The sequence below is a fragment of the Caretta caretta genome, chromosome 6 (assembly GCF_965140235.1).
Source record: "Caretta caretta isolate rCarCar2 chromosome 6, rCarCar1.hap1, whole genome shotgun sequence".
Taxonomy (NCBI): domain Eukaryota; kingdom Metazoa; phylum Chordata; order Testudines; family Cheloniidae; genus Caretta; species Caretta caretta.
The window spans coordinates 35,772,041-35,788,011 of NC_134211.1; the positions used below are offsets into that span (position 1 = coordinate 35,772,041).

A 15,971-nucleotide genomic window follows, 5' to 3' on the forward strand; every position below is an offset into this window, starting at 1 on the left:
ACTTTTTGATATTTCTGGCCAGTTTTTCCACTGTTAACATATAATGAAAAATATTTTATAAAGTTTTATAGACTTGCAAAAAGACTGGAGAAAATCTTGTATTTTCCCCTGCATCTGTTAACCATGCCTTTTATCAAAGTTGTACTGAGGTCTTACAGTACTTCATATAAAAGAGTGAAATCTGTATTGCCCTACTACATGAACACTCAAATAATAGTTGTGATTCTGGGAGTATTTTTCATGTATTAAATATCTTTTATTTATAGCAATGAAATTAATGACCTGGAAAAGCCATAGTTGAGGATACTACTACTGATATCACATTTTCATGTTCCATTCTCCAAAACATTTTTGAGGCCAATCCTCCAAACTTACAAAAATATAATGCGTACGACCTTGAAGTCAATGGGAAAGCTCACTACCAAGCGTAACGTTTACTGTTGTAAGTGTTTGGAGGATCTGGCCCCTAGGCAATAATCCATTCATATGTGTCCCCTTATTTTTTCTCTCTCCTACTTTATCATAAATTCCACTGAGTAATGGAGAATTGCTAGTAAGCACACAATTCCCTGTGCTTCATAAAGCACCATGTGCCTGTTGAAGTCAGAGAAAGCGTGCAGGGTTCAGGGATCTGTGCAAGCAGAGCCTGATGTAGGATTGGGTTTGGTGAGAGTGTTTTTATTTTTCCTTAAGTGAATAGAAGCTCTTCCAAGACAATGACTTTGGAGATACATTCAGTTGCAATATTTTCTTGTTAAATAACTTTGATATCCTACATGTTTATCCTTCTCCCCATCCCAGATGCAATCCTATCACTAAATGAAAAGTTGACAGGAACTTGGAGAGGGTGTTTGTCTTTCACCCCCAATCCCACCCTCACCTTCCCTTTTTAAAACTGAGCCTGCACAGTCTGGCTCAAAGTCAACAATATCCCTCTGTGATTGTTCAGATCTAATTGCTATAAAGTGCTAACTAACCCACACCAGAATGTGGCTGCTGCTCTGTAAAGCTGTGATAACAGCATAGTTCGTTAACCTCCATGGGTGTTTCCTGAAAATACAATCCAATGCAAACTTGTGTGAGGTTTTGTGTTTCCTGCACCATTCTGTAACCTTTTTTTCTTCAATAATTCCAACTGTTGCAAAGAAGCCATGTTTGTAACAGACCTAACTTGCTATTCTATTGTAACTTTAATCTGTTGCATAGTAAAAGAAAAAGTATATGCCAATGCAAGCACTTCAGATTGTTTTTACTTTGTTTTTCATTGCCTCACATGTTAACTTGCAAAAGTAACAGAAGGCAGCTCTCCCACTCCTTCCTTCCTAGTCCAAAGAGCTTAACAGTACTGCCCCTCTGTGTGTGTGTGTGTGTGTAAGTAAAATGTTCATAGTTTTCCTTATTGGTTATAAATCTGCTTCCACCTTGTCTTTTCAATTCTGGTGTAAACCAGCTACCTAAAACAAGATTTTTTTTCTACCCCCGAAAGTGCTTCAGAGCCTACAGATATTTCCTAGGTTTACTTGAGTTTTACATGTTGCTTATAAACACATTTTTAAAGCGTGTGACCAGTGAGCCACTCACCAGTTATCTCATATATCCTTATTAGGTAACAGTTTTTACCCACCAAACACCCACAAACAAAACCACAGTGACACACTTACCAACCAGCCAAACTAGAGGCAAGCCAAATAGGCAAAAATAAACATTGTGCTCTCTTAAAACAGATGGTTTCCTTTGGAGAGGAGCTCTTCTTATTGCCATGTTGTTTTTTCCTTAGTTACCCACAAAAGTAAACAGACTTTCAGTAGTGGAAATCTTTCCCCACTACTAAAGTGTTTAGTCCTCTCTCATTAGCTGGTAGACAAAAGAGATACTTCTTGACCTCTGCAAGCAGCAGAGATAGGAATTAATTCAATAGTTCAGCACTCTGCATTGTCCAATGAGAGCAGCAGCTTTTGGGAGTTCTTTACATTAAATCTTGGAGTACAGCTGCACATGTACACAGTATTTGATAAAACAATAACTGTTTCCCTTCCCCCCAAAAGTTTACAGATGAGATAAACAATGAGAGGGAATTTGCTTTGTGGCCTCCTGTTGGCACATGCTCCGTGGAAAGGAGAAGTAATGCTTTCCCTTCAGTCACCTTTCATCTCCACCCCCAGATCCAATGTAGTCTGTTTGCAATGTTGTCCATCTATAAATGACTCAAGGAGCAAGAATGTTGAGGTCACTTCTTTTGCAGGAAGCTCCATAGACCTTCACAGCCTCCTCCGAGATGTGTAGCTTCCATGTTCCAAAAATGTTACCTTGTAGTGTGCATTTACACAGCAACTGGAAGGTGAATCTTCAGCTGGGGTAGACCTACATGTTGTCCTCAAGAGCACCTAAAAAGCAGCATCTTGGGCTAGCCACCTGAGTGTACGAGGGTAGCTGCAGCTATGCTGCTAATTTTAGCGCACTAGCTCCAGGAGAGCTAGCATGTTTACATCTACCAGAGCTGGGAATTACACCTCCCAGCTGCTGCGTGGGCATATTCTCAGTTTGGGACAGGAAGTTATGCAAACTATAGCTATCTGAAGAGGCAGTGGAAATGTAGCAAGGCAGAAAGTAGCTTCCCAAGTTAGAATTTGGCCACAAACTTAGCTTTAAATCTGTTCTCCTGCAAAAATTGATATAGGGCCCATTAACAAGTACAAATAGTCAGGTGTTTAGTGCTGTCTTGTCAGAGAGATGACACTTCAAATATGATGGTGTGCCCTTACCATATTATTTGGCATTGATTCAGCACTGACTGCACGGGGAGAATGCCACCTACTGAATTGCCAGCACTGCTTCCTGCACTGTCTGGCTTTTCCTTAGAGCTGATCATTAGTTGGGTGGGAGACCTCTAACCCTGCCTAGTGTGAGAGAGATTAGGAAATTGCAGGCTGAGGTTAATGTGGCTGCAGTTTGTTTGCCAATATGTGCTCGGCTGGATAATGTTTTTCATTTTCCTATTAAAGTGTCTGCAGTGCTCCAGAGGAACTGAGGTTTCCTGCGCTTCTCCAGACTATAGAATGAGTTTTAGGTGTTTACATGATGATGAGCACAGTCTGCAGGCATGGAGTCGCTGCTCAATTAATTGCTTTGTAGTCTAAGTCTTTAAAAAATGTAATCACACCCCATTGTATAAAATTTTGAAAGTTAATGTGATATTGTGCCCTTCATTCTCATGTGTGGTCTCTGCTTTTATGTACAAACTACTCTGCAGAACACATAGTGCGATTGCGCTGGGCAGACTGATGCTTACATAGGAAGGGAAACTAGATTACTGAGTTAATGTAGTTTTATGCTTGAAAGACACAGTATTCAGAATACCATCATCTATTTCTTTTGGTATTTTCCCAGAAGTTAAGGTTGAGATAACTTAACTTCAATTCACTCTAAATGATATATGTTAAGCTGTGGAAAATATTAAAAGGAAGTTGGTATTCACTGATTTTTTCCCCCCCTCCCCCTCCTCTCCCATTCCCCCTTTCTTTTTATTACAGATATGGAAGGTTATTCATTTGCATCTCATACAAATGACTGAACTGTGTTTTTTATTGACTGTTACACAGAAACAACATAGGCTGACATAACGAAGAGGAGTACTTGTAGCACCTTAGAGACTAACAAATGTATTTGAGCATAAGCTTTCGTGGGCTAAAACCCACTTCATTGGATGCCTGCAGTGGAAAATACAGTAGGAAGATAGATAGATACAAACACACACACACGAAACAATGGGTGTTGTTATACACACTATAAGAGAGTGATCAGTTAAGGTGAGCTATTAACAGCAGGAGAGGGAAAAAAAACAAAAACATTTTGTAGTGATAATCACGATGGGCCATTTCCAGCACTTGTCAAGAACGTGTGAGGAACAGTAGGGGGGAAAAATAAACATGGGGAAATAGTTTTACTTTGTGTAATGACACATCCACTCCCAGTCTTTATTCAAGCCTAATTTAATGGTGTCCAGTTTGCAAATTAATTCCAATTCAGCAGTCTCTCGCTGGAGTCTGTTTTTGAAGTTTCTTTGTTGTAATATTGCAACTTTTAGGTCTGTAATCGAGTGACTAAAGAGATTGAAGTGTTCTCTGACTGGTTTTTGAATGTTCTAATTCTTGACATCTGATTTGTGTCCATTTATTCTTTTATGTAGAAACTGCCTAGTTTGGTCAATGTACATGGCAGAGGGGCATTGCTGGCACATGATGGCATATATCACATTGGTAGATGTGCAGGTGAACGAGCCTCTGATAGTGTGGCTGATGTGATTAGGCCCTATGATGGTGTCCCCTGAATAGATATGTGGACACAGTTGGCAACGGGCTTTGTTGCAAGGATAGGTTCCTGGGTTAGTGGTTTTGTTGTGTGGCGTATGGTTGCTGGTGAGTATTTGCTTCAGGTTGGGGGGCTGTAAGCAAGGACTGGCCTGTCTCCCAAGATCTGAGAGGGTGATGGGTCGTCCTTCAGGATAGGTTGTAGATCCATGATGATGCTCTGGAGAGGTTTTAGTTGGGGGCTGAAGGTGACGACTTATGGCGTTCTGTTACTTTCTTTGTTGGAAATTTGCTGGAAATGGCCCATTGTGATTATCGCTACAAAAGGTTATTTATTTATATTTATATATATATTTTCCCCCTCTCCTGCTCACCGTAACTGATCACTCTTGTTCTAGTATGATTGATAACACCCATTGTTTCATGTTCTGTGTGTGTGTGTGTGTGTATGTATGTATGTATGTATGTGTATATATATATAATCTTCCTACTGTATTTTCCACTGCATGCATCCGATGAAGTGGGTTTTAGCCCATGAAAGCTTATGCTCAAATACATTTGTTAGTCTCTAAGGTGCCACAAGTACTCCTGTTCTTTTTGCGGATACAGACTAACACGGCTGCTACTCTGATAGGCTGACATGTTTACCCGGCAGAAAGATTGTCGATGTTATAATTGCCTTTTCCTACAATTTACCTGTTTGTGTAAGTTGAACCAGAGTTCCAGGACTGAATTTTACTGAGAGCCGATGTTAATTTAAATCACTAAGTCATTTGACAGGGTAATATCGCTTGTCTGTCTATTCAAGTAGGCTCTGATTCAGTAAATTTCTTAAACACATGCATAACTTTAAGCATGAGAGTAGCCCAGTTTAAGAATGTGAGAAGTCCCAATTGATTTCAAGTTATGGATGTGCTTAAATACCTTACTGAATCAAGACCATAATTAGTTTGATAGAACTTGTGAATAAAGCAGACCGTTTCTCTGAGGGGGAGGAAAGCTGTTTGCTCTTGAGAATCTACCTGATAGGGTGGGTGGTCAGAGGGGGGAGGGGAGAGGAGAGGAGGGGATGTGCGTATGTGTATTTGTTTTTTAACTTTACCTGAAATCCATTACAGTTTAATTATAACATAATTTGTATTTAATACCTTTCATCCAAGGTTGTCAAAGTGCTTTATGAGCGCTAAATACCTTTAAAAATCATCCCCTAAATCCTTAATTCTTGAAGCACTCCTTTGAGATTTCATACAGGGAAACTGAGACCAGGAGGTTAAGGGCCCAAGAATTTAATCATATCCATTAGTCCCATTGAAGTCCAGTAATAAGTCTCAGTTCAGCAAGGAACTTGCGCACATACCTCGTTTTAAGCATGTCAGTATTCCCACTGAAGTCAATGAGACTATTTGTGTGCTTAGTTAGGCATGTGCTTAACTCCTTTGCTGAGTCAGGGCTGTAATCAGTGGTAGAGGTGGGGTAAGTATCCAAAAGTCCTGAGCCCAGTCCCACTCTGCAAACTACCCCGGGCCCCACTTTCCTGTTGCTAAGTTTAATATTTTTAACATACTGATTGATAAATTCTGCGTAAATATAGTTGTGGTCGTCATACCTTGTTTGGCTTTATTGTTGCAGGTTGAAAGGAGAGAAGAAAATGATATGAACAAAAGGCGTCGAAAGGGCCTTGGTGGCTTTGAAGAGGTGGGTGTTAAGTCTTGTTGCTATGTTAACCCCATCTTCTTCATGAAGAGAGTTAATGAAGTAGCAGGAAGCAGACTTAACAGGGGCCCAAAATCTGAACTTTTGTGCTCTGTGCTGATTAAGACATACACCCTCCTCTTCCCCCAGTCCCGAGGAGCTTACAGTCTTTTATTTATCTTGTACACAGTAATGAAGCTAAATTATTTTTTTCAAGTTATTTATAAAGGAAAAGTGAGAGACCTTCATTTTTTAAATTCCTGTTCTGGTTTAGGAAATATTGCTACTTTTCTTGTCCCAGCTCAGTTATTTAACTTTCGTTTTATAACTTCCTAACAGCATTTCCTTCTGGCAAGATTCCCATTCCCTTCCTGATTGTTTGTTTTTTTATGGCTTTTTGCTCTATGATCAGCAGTGTCAGTTCAGTCTCTGTAAATCCTGTTCTCTTTTTCTCACTTGAGGGATGGATCACCAAAGAGAACAATCTATTTGTTTATATAAGTGATTTTTTTTTTTTTTTACTGTCCTGTAAAACTGAGTTACTTTTTGAAATAAGCAGATGTATCACAAAATGACCTCATTCTTCTCAGGCTGAGTGTGTCTGGTGTAATATCACTGTGTAAGTCTCAATTTCAGACTTGAAGAAAAATTCTCCGGTGGGTTTTTTTTGTTTTTTGTTTTTTTTTTACAGGCTTCAAGTTTTTCTAGTCGGGCGACAATTTCTAGGAAAGATCAGGGCGACAGAGAAGGAATGAATCAAAATAAAGTCAAGTCAATGGCAACGCAGCTGTTGGCAAAGTTTGAAGAAAATGCCCCAAACACATCTCTCCGAAGACAGGTGAGTGACAAATGTAAAATTCACCTTTGAAATTCAAGTAATCTCTCCTCATGAACAAAACGGTAGTTCTCAGATAAAAATTGCATCTGTAGTGAGTTTGAAGAAACTTTTTTTTTTTTTTTTAGGGTTTGTCTTCTAAAATTTGTATAGAAAATATCCTTTTCATTGCAATGGACACCTACATAGTCAATTAGTTTCTCCCTAAATGCATAGTAATACATAATGTAACTGTGTTGGTTTGAAAGATACTGTAAACGTATCTCTGAAGTTATGGCTTTATAGTGGAGCTTTGTAACAATAAGTTGTCATAAGTCTGCTGGCTAAGGTTTTGTAAAAGCTCTTCAGTTTTCATGTTTTGTGGATATTAGTAAAGGATGGAGTCACTTTGAAAACAAAAAGATCCAGTGGAATATTTTCTTTTTACTGTAATTCTTGTAAGAAGGAAAGAATACATAGAAAATACAAGACAGTGGGTCTAATCTTTTGATGCATGCATTGTCATTAAATGAACAGAATATACTGTGCATGTTTTGCAGTTTATCACGAGTGGCTTCAGCAGGACTGCTCATGTTTAAAGTTAACCATAGTCTCTGTTTAAAATATTTAGTATTCCACATGCGCACTTCCAAGTAAAGCTGTAGTGGGAGAGCAGACCATTAATTTGGGTAGACTCCAAAAGGGCTGTGTAGAACATCTGGATAAAGTCCTTTTAGGGATCCCTTAAGCAGTTTTTCCTTCTTTTTCTGTCTGTCTCGAAATATCTTGTTCTATTTACCTTCTCCTAAGATTTTCCACTCTTATGTTTTGTTTTGACTCAAAATGTTACACAAGGAGCTAGTAGATAAACCAGCCCTGCTATCTTCCTCTGATCTTCCTGCTAATCCTCGCTTTACTAAGCCTAAGGAGCCAAGTCCTTCACCTCCACCAAAGAGTCAGGTAGGAATTCATAAGGAGACAGTTCTATAAATAATTAACATACTATTTTCACTTAGTACCGCAGCATTCAATGTCTTCAAATGACTCCAGAACACTCATAATTAATGTCTGAATTTGAGCACGTAAGTGTCAGGTGTGTTTAGCTGTTGCATGCCAGGACATCTTAAAGCAGGGTTCTTGAATTTAGTGTGCAAATACCCAAAATAATACAGAAAAAATAGGTGAATGATAAGAGGCACCCCATAATGTTAAAGTTACATTACACTCTTCAGACAAGATCAGAAAGCTGATTGAAGAATGAGCGTTTGCATGCAAAGCACCGTAAATGTGTATGGGTCAAGTTCTGTGTGTTAAATCCAGCAAACTCCCATTGACATCAGTGGAGAAGTTGTGTATATATGTTGTTGTATATATAAATTTTGTGTGCTAGAAAAATACTGCAATATATTCAATGTGTTGATATATGCATGTACAATAATCTGTGTAGTCTGATAGAATGCTAAGGCAAAGGGAGTTTTGTTCCGTTTGACCCTATGAAACAAGTCCGTATGAGCCATGACTCGGTGCTCAACAAAGGGATGGGATTCAGTTTAGGGATGGGATTCAGTTTAGATAACTGTTTAGCTCTTAGATGCTTATCCAACTTTCCAATCCTTTTGGGTGGAGCCCCAGATATTTTGTGGTAAACATCTATGCTAGGAACCTCATTATAGCACAGAATGAAACACTGAATAAATTACGCTTCTTTAAAAATAAATAAATAAATAAAAATCTCATATCAAACTGTGCTGATACTTAATTTTAAAAAGGCTGAATATTTTCTTATGCGGTTCAGGTTGCTGCCTTGTTTCCATTTTGCGGAAGACCATTCTTGGCATGCCAGAAAAATCAGAATGGCCTGCTGTAGAATGTGAGCTTCTTGTTCCATACTCCTTCCCTCTATCTAATGGGTGCAAGGGTAGATCAGCCAAGAATTCAGACAATGAAAGTGAATTGGTTTGCATGAAAGGGTTGAGAATCATTGTTTAAAGAAAGAGATCCTTGTATATAGTGTACCATTATTAACAATTTGCAGGCTGACAGGTGTTTGTGTTTTTGTGAAATATGGTTTGGTTTATTTTTTTTGTTTTGGTTTGGTTTTTTTGCTAATTTCGTGTAATTGGTCAACCATTATAAAATAGAAGGCCTGATTTCATGAAAATACCTATGGGAGGATCATTTTTAATTACAATATGAAACCATAGTTATGGTTCAAAGACCATTTCCATTTGTAGTCTGATTTTTGGAGCCACCTCTTACTTCATCAAAACCCCCAAACCTTTGGACCTGAAATTTATTATGCTTAGGCTCAGAATAGAGTAGATCTCGAATTATGTGAAGTAAGTTGTATTCCTCAGAGATATTTTTACACTTCAGTAGTTCACAGTTTCATGCATGTTTTCTGTGGTAACAATGCACAACACAGCAGGACATCACAGGAGAATGTGTTGAATTCCCCCTCTAGTCGCACTATTTAGAGTTACACATGGAGACTGAGTGATAGCTAGACTACAGGATGTGAAGACCTGCATGTGTTGTATGGTCCAAATATACTCCAGTGCATGGAAATGCATGAGCTTTATAGTAGTGCAGTGTTTTAAAACATGAAAGGATACTGCATTATATGAAATGCTTACATAAGTGCATGGCTATGATACACTGTTGTGTATGCTATCTTAGAACATGCATGAGTTGCATGTTAGTCCGAGAACAACTTTTTTAATTTGAAGTATTTCCCAGTTTCAGGCAGTAGCTAGAACTGAACATGTGGTCAGAGAGCCAAAGCAATCTTTGCATAGTTCTGATCGTGTGGCCAGGGGATCGAGAATTATAGAAAAAACAGACATGCAGTCCAGGCTTTCAGAAACTCTTGCATCTACCTGTCCTGCTGCATTTGTGATTTCTGGAGTGCTTAAACGCCTTCAGCATGTGGAGGAAAAAATTAATCAGGTGACAAGCTATTTCATTTTTAACTTCTGTCTCTCTTAACTGTATTTATTCTGGTTAATTCTTCTATGCACACTGTATATGCTCTACTTTACATACTTCTGTTACATAGTTAAGACATAAATTGCCTTTTCCCTGTACATACTGAATTTCTGTCTTTTCTTGTATGACTGCTAACTAAAATCTGTCTCTCTGTTCTGTTTCCCTTCCTTGGCTTTTACTACAGAAGAAAGCTCAGTCCGTAGCAAATAGGGAATTTCATAAAAAGAACATTAAAGAGAAAGCAGCTCATCTTGCCTCAATGTTTGGATACATGGACTTACCAAAGGTGAATATTTAGGTTTTGCAGATGCAAAAACAATAGTCTAGAAGAGACCAGATGTAAGTTAGACATTTGCAGCAACTTTGTATTTTCACTTCTTCTTTTCATCTTGGGTGAACCTAAAACAGTCAGGAGTTCAGATTCCAGTACATTATGCAGAATGACTTGTGTTATTAATATACATAACATAATTACCTTATTTTTAGTGAAAACATGGAATAACCAGATATTTAAAGTGTGAGAATATTTAAGCATGCCTGGAACATACTAGAAAACAGCTCATTATAATAGTGGCTTGAGAATTCAAATGCTGGTAGCTTTAGAAATAGAAATGACTTGACAAGTTGAATATTGAATCAGCTGATCAGTGTGTTCACTGTATAGGTTTGTTTTATCTTAAAAACTATTCCACTTCTTCTGTTGCTACTCATGGGTATGGTTTCTGATTGAATGGCCAGGTGCAGTCAGGATATTGGTTGAAGTGGAGGTTTTGCGGTGACGATTTCCGTGACTCCTCACTGTCAGATGTACAGATAGGCCTAGGGTATGTTATCCTGTTGCAGACCAGTATCCCAGATTCTACTGAATCTCTCTTACCCTTTCTCTGAACCACTGCGGTGAATGAATTTTATCTGGAAACTACTAATGACCCTTCACTGCGCTGAACAGAAAAGGAGCTGACTTAGTGGCCTAATAGAGTACAACTAGGGAATTGGGAGAGGGAGAAATTCTTGTTAGGCTTTTGTTGACTGATATGAAACAGGCAATATTTTCTCTTGAGGAGCAATATAGATATTCTCCAAAATAAGAAGTCAGTATACGTGTAATTCCATAAATCTCTATCGGAAATATTGGAAACTTTCTCCAATATGTTCATGAATTTCAAAGGAAAAAGTGTTACATTGGAATTCATGAACATATTGGAGAAAGTTTCCAATATTTCGGATATAGATACATGGAATTAAGTGGTACAGAGGAGATGGAAGTTAGTGATTCAGAAAAAATTGACTGCACCTCTAATCCACCAAGAAGCAGAGAGATGCTATCTAATTGGCTCAGCAGATTTCACTTAACTGTAGCACGTTGGAATACACTTATTTGAGGATATATTCTGTTTGGCTAATGTTGTTCCAAACTTTTGCATTTACCTCTGAGGTCAAATTTACTACCTCCTCTTGTGACTTTTCAGCCAATTGTGACCCGATAGAAAAGTAATTTCTATTTATTCAATAGTTGTTGAATTACTTTCAAATTGTAACCAATCACTTGTACTGGCTTCAATTGTTCAGCACTTATAGATGTTATTAAATGTTAAATTCATATGGTGAAAATTAATAATTATCTCGTTATCCCATCCATTCATATTTCCCACTTAAATGTGGTACACACCAAATTATGAGTGCATATTCCATTAATCATAATAAGCCTTATTGCTTATGTGTTAAGTGAAAATGTGCACTACAAAGTTTTGTACATGCATAAGATCATACATCTATTTTCTGAAATGACACTATTTCCTAATATATTAAAATAATGGACTGAATTCTGTAAAACACTCCATAGTAATGAGAAACCTAAGTAATTGCAAAACACACCCTCTGAAGAGGTTAATCTACTAGACTGGTGCATTCCCTTGTAAGAGTTGCAGCAGATACTGTTCTCTGGAGGCTGCGTATTTTTGTGTTCTGTCACTCTTCACTGTACTCTTAATTAATAATGTGTATCTTAACAAAGAGCCAAGTCATGTTTATTTGACCAGAGTAGCATAGTTTCAGTTTTGAAGTAACTGTACCCTTACTACGTTTCTAACCTTTTCTTGTGCATGGTTGTGCAATTCCGTCATCTTAACATTTGTTAATGTGACTATCCTCTCTGATGATGATTCCTCTATTTCTGCTCTATACAGAATAAACTACCTATTAAAGGCCTATCCTATTATCAGCCCCCAACTCCCTCTTGCCTTCCAGCTCATGATTCGGCTGCTACTTCATCTTCATCATCTATTCACTCAGCTTCCCCTGCTGTTCAGTCTAGCAAGGTATTCAATTAACAGATTTTCATGTAAAATCCATTCTTGCTTTAAAAACTGCAGAAGAATTGGCTCAGATTGAAGGTCTTGGCTTTGCATGGAGAATCTGTGTGTACTATGTTTCACATTGGACTCAGAGGTTTAAACCGCTCGCTTTTTTTGTTTACTTCTGCATGTTTATAAAAGTAAAATATCATAACAAAAAGTAATTCAGATTAAAAGCTAAGAAGTAGACCATACATTTTTGAGAATTTTAAGCTTAGCAGTAGCTAATTTTAAATGTTTTTTTTCCTTTTAATACCACAAACTCTCTTTTGAGAGTTAAATGCTTGAGCACGCATTTGCTCCATAAAAGCAACAAATGTAGAGTTCCCATTAATGATGAAGCAACAAAAGCTTTGATTTGGATAAGCTTAAAAAGGTTCAGCTTCCTTCTCCCCTACATGTAGAAATTATTTTAATTGGGGTATTTTCAGCCATCTCCTTTGTAGGCCAGATCTTTGGGAAGGACCGACGTGTCCTTTCTTTCCTCCAGTGGTTACGGCAACAGCAGCACAGGTTGTCTTTCAAGCCTTGGAACAAGTAAGCATATTGAACAGGTTTGGAGTAAGAATAAGTGGGGAAGCCATAAAGTTAGAGCAGTTGTGGGAACAAACACTGAGGTGTCTGGAACCAGTAGGTTCTGCCACCACGTTTAAGAAGCGGGAGTTGGGGAAGGATTGTTTATCAAAACCTAAAATGGTTTGCCATGTGTTTTGGAGGATAAGAGATTGTCTGCTCAAACCTTTCAACCCATCCTTCCTCAACTTAAGTCTCTGCTCACTATGAAAACAATCATTCTTTTAAAAAAACACCCATGTCATAAATTACCCATAAGCATGGTCAAAATCCAGCCCAGATAATTAATAGCTGAATGTAAAGATATTCAGGAGTATAAATTAGTTGTTTCAGTCAAATTCCTGGTGGATTTGTACCCATCTTACAATGGACCCTGGTTAGAACTTTGGCTTGCAGCCTCAGCAGAATGGGCAATGACTGAAAGGTCTGACCTGTGCTTGCAATCCTAGAAGGTGGTACTTCAGATCAGAGGCCAGGTGCTTAAACTTTCATGAGCAATAATTTTACTGGTTGGTTGGGTTTTTGGGGTTTTTTTTGGGTTTTTTTTGGTTCTCTATTAAACACCTCCCAATGAGCAGTTGTTTTAATTAAAGGTGCTCTAACGGCTATTTTAATGTACAAATAAGTATTTTGGTGAATTTAGCATTGTATTGAAAGACAGGTTTCAGAGGAACAGCCGTGTTAGTCTGTATTCGCAAAAAGAAAAGGAGTACTTGTGGCACCTTAGAGACTAACCAATTTATTTGAGCATGAGCTTTCGTGAGCTACAGCTCACTTCATCAGATGTTTACCGTGGAAACTGCAGCAGACTTTATATACACACAGAAATCATGAAACAATACCTCCTCCCACCCCACTGTCCTGCTGGTAATAGATAAGCTATTACCAGCAGGACAGTGGGGTGGGAGGAGGTATTGTTTCATGATTTCTGTGTGTATATAAAGTCTGCTGCAGTTTCCACGGTAAACATCTGATGAAGTGAGCTGTAGCTCACGAAAGCTCATGCTCAAATAAATTGGTTAGTCTCTAAGGTGCCACAAGTACTCCTTTTCTTTTTATTGAAAGACAGTGGCTATAGCTTAAAGGAAAGGAGACAAAGGAACTCGAACAAAGAGGGATAAAGACTGTATGCTCTTTGGGGCAGTTTTCGTGTTTTCCTTTGTATTTTAAAACTACTAGCACATCTGATTTCTGATTACTGTGGCAATATAAATAATATTATTCAAAATTATGGAACCCAGGCTTCTCCCCAAAACTACTTAGCTTATGAATTAATATTGAAGCAGTTAACCAATCAGATAAACCTGCTGTAGAGCTTTGGCAATGTACCATTAACAAGCACTTGTTTGTTCTTTAAATTTTTTTTGACTGGCTGCCCTGACATAAACAATATCTAAGTAGTAAATTTATCTGAGTAGGAAACACCCAACCCTTATTTTCAGCTGGTAATTCCAATCATATGATTCAACATAATTGTTCTTCTGAATTTTTATTTGCTTTTTTAGATATTTGCTTAGTGCCACTTTGCATGTTGCCGTGTGAACAACATAAGGAACCCTTTTTAGGAAACCTAGGTACCCACCACCACTACTGTAGACGCAGGGCTGGATTTAGGGCAGGTGACCTGAGGTGCCAGGTTTAGGGTGCTGTTTTTGTTGTAAGCAACAAAAGGGAAAATAGAATGTTTGACAGGGATAAGTCATGCATTCAAATTGTGAAGCAAAGTCATGAAATGGGCTATAAATGCAATACAAGATAAGGTATTCAAAAGTTTAACAAATGGATGGGAGGGCACCAAAGACATTGCTCGCTTGGGGCACCATTTGATGTAGGCCCAGCCCTGTGTAGACATATTTAAATCATGTGCAGGAGTATGTCATGTAGAGCAATAACTATGGCCATGATTATTCAACGATTTAAGCATGTTTGGGGATTACGTGCATGAGCCAAGTTATGCTTAAGTGTTTGTAGGTTCAGAGTAAATGATCAGTAGCAGGCAAGCAAGGTGCAGCATAGCAGTGTAACTAATTTAAGCTGTGAGAAAGCTGGCAGATCATCTTTCTGGTATACAGATGTGGGGCCAGATTCGCTCCTGTAGCTGAGATCTGCTCAGCAAAGGAAAGTGGAGGGGGTACATTGTGGAACTGATTACAGCTCCCTATTTCTGAGGGGCTGCCTGTGCTGACTTCAAACCCAATGAGGTTTAAAGCAGCAAAGGAGCTGCTCTAAGTTATGACACTGGCCTAGAGCCCTAAATGAACACTACATCAGAGAAGATAGGTATAACACAGCATGACTCTGCCCGGCAGTTCCTCTCTCCCCAAACACCTATGCTCCCTCAGTTGACACACACACTGTATTGGATGGGGAGGGGGACAGACAGCTGGCACAGTAGCTTGCTGTGGCATCTTTTTACACCAAGAGGGAGTTTTCCTACACCAAGGGAATTTACTGCTGACCAGTTGAAGCCAGAATCTGGCCCTTTTGTGTCACTTGAGGGGCCAGACTTTATTTGATAGTCTAAACTGTGCTGTTCAGCTAACCTACTTGGAGACTGAATCTGTTTGTGCTGCCTTGCTATCTGTGCATAACCAATCCCATTTTGTATTGTATTATGAGTTTGTAGTCATGATACATTTAAACTTGATTACCATGATTACCATCATCACCGAATCTTCCCTTCCTTGGCTTTTACTACAGAAGAAAGCTCAGTCCGTAGCAAATAGGGAATTTCATAAAAAGAACATTAAAGAGAAAGCAGCTCATCTTGCCTCAATGTTTGGATACATGGACTTACCAAAGGTGAATATTTAGGTTTTGCAGATGCAAAAACAATAGTCTAGAAGAGACCAGATGTAAGTTAGACATTTGCAGCAACTTTGTATTTTCACTTCTTCTTTTCATCTTGGGTGAACCTAAAACAGTCAGGAGTTCAGATTCCAGTACATTATGCAGAATGACTTGTGTTATTAATATACATAACATAATTACCTTATTTTTAGTGAAAACATGGAATAACCAGATATTTAAAGTGTGAGAATATTTAAGCATGCCTGGAACATACTAGAAAACAGCTCATTATAATAGTGGCTTGAGAATTCAAATGCTGGTAGCTTTAGAAATAGAAATGACTTGACAAGTTGAATATTGAATCAGCTGATCAGTGTGTTCACTGTATAGGTTTGTTTTATCTTAAAAACTATTCCACTTCTTCTGTTGCTACTCATGGGTATGGTTTCTGAT

The 15,971-nt window shown here is 38.4% G+C and overlaps 1 protein-coding gene across 11 annotated transcripts in view; it reads left to right on the plus strand.

Annotated features, from left to right (window-relative positions):
* MICAL2 (microtubule associated monooxygenase, calponin and LIM domain containing 2) overlaps positions 1-15,971 on the plus strand; it is a 197,590-nt gene that overhangs the window by 88,486 nt on the left and 93,133 nt on the right. For 10 of the 11 annotated variants that reach the window (XR_012668904.1, XM_048855594.2, XM_075129416.1 and 7 more), the window contains exons 15-16: positions 5,937-6,002; positions 6,691-6,837. Coding sequence is in view for 10 of the 11 variants with exons in the window: in XM_048855594.2 (XP_048711551.2) it covers positions 5,937-6,002; positions 6,691-6,837 (213 nt within the window). In the remaining variant the exon portion in view is untranslated. Of the gene's footprint in view, positions 1-5,936; positions 6,003-6,690; positions 6,838-7,668; positions 7,774-9,552; positions 9,763-9,985; positions 10,088-11,987; positions 12,120-15,971 lie in introns of all 11 variants that reach the window. The other variant, XM_075129422.1, reaches the window with a different exon arrangement.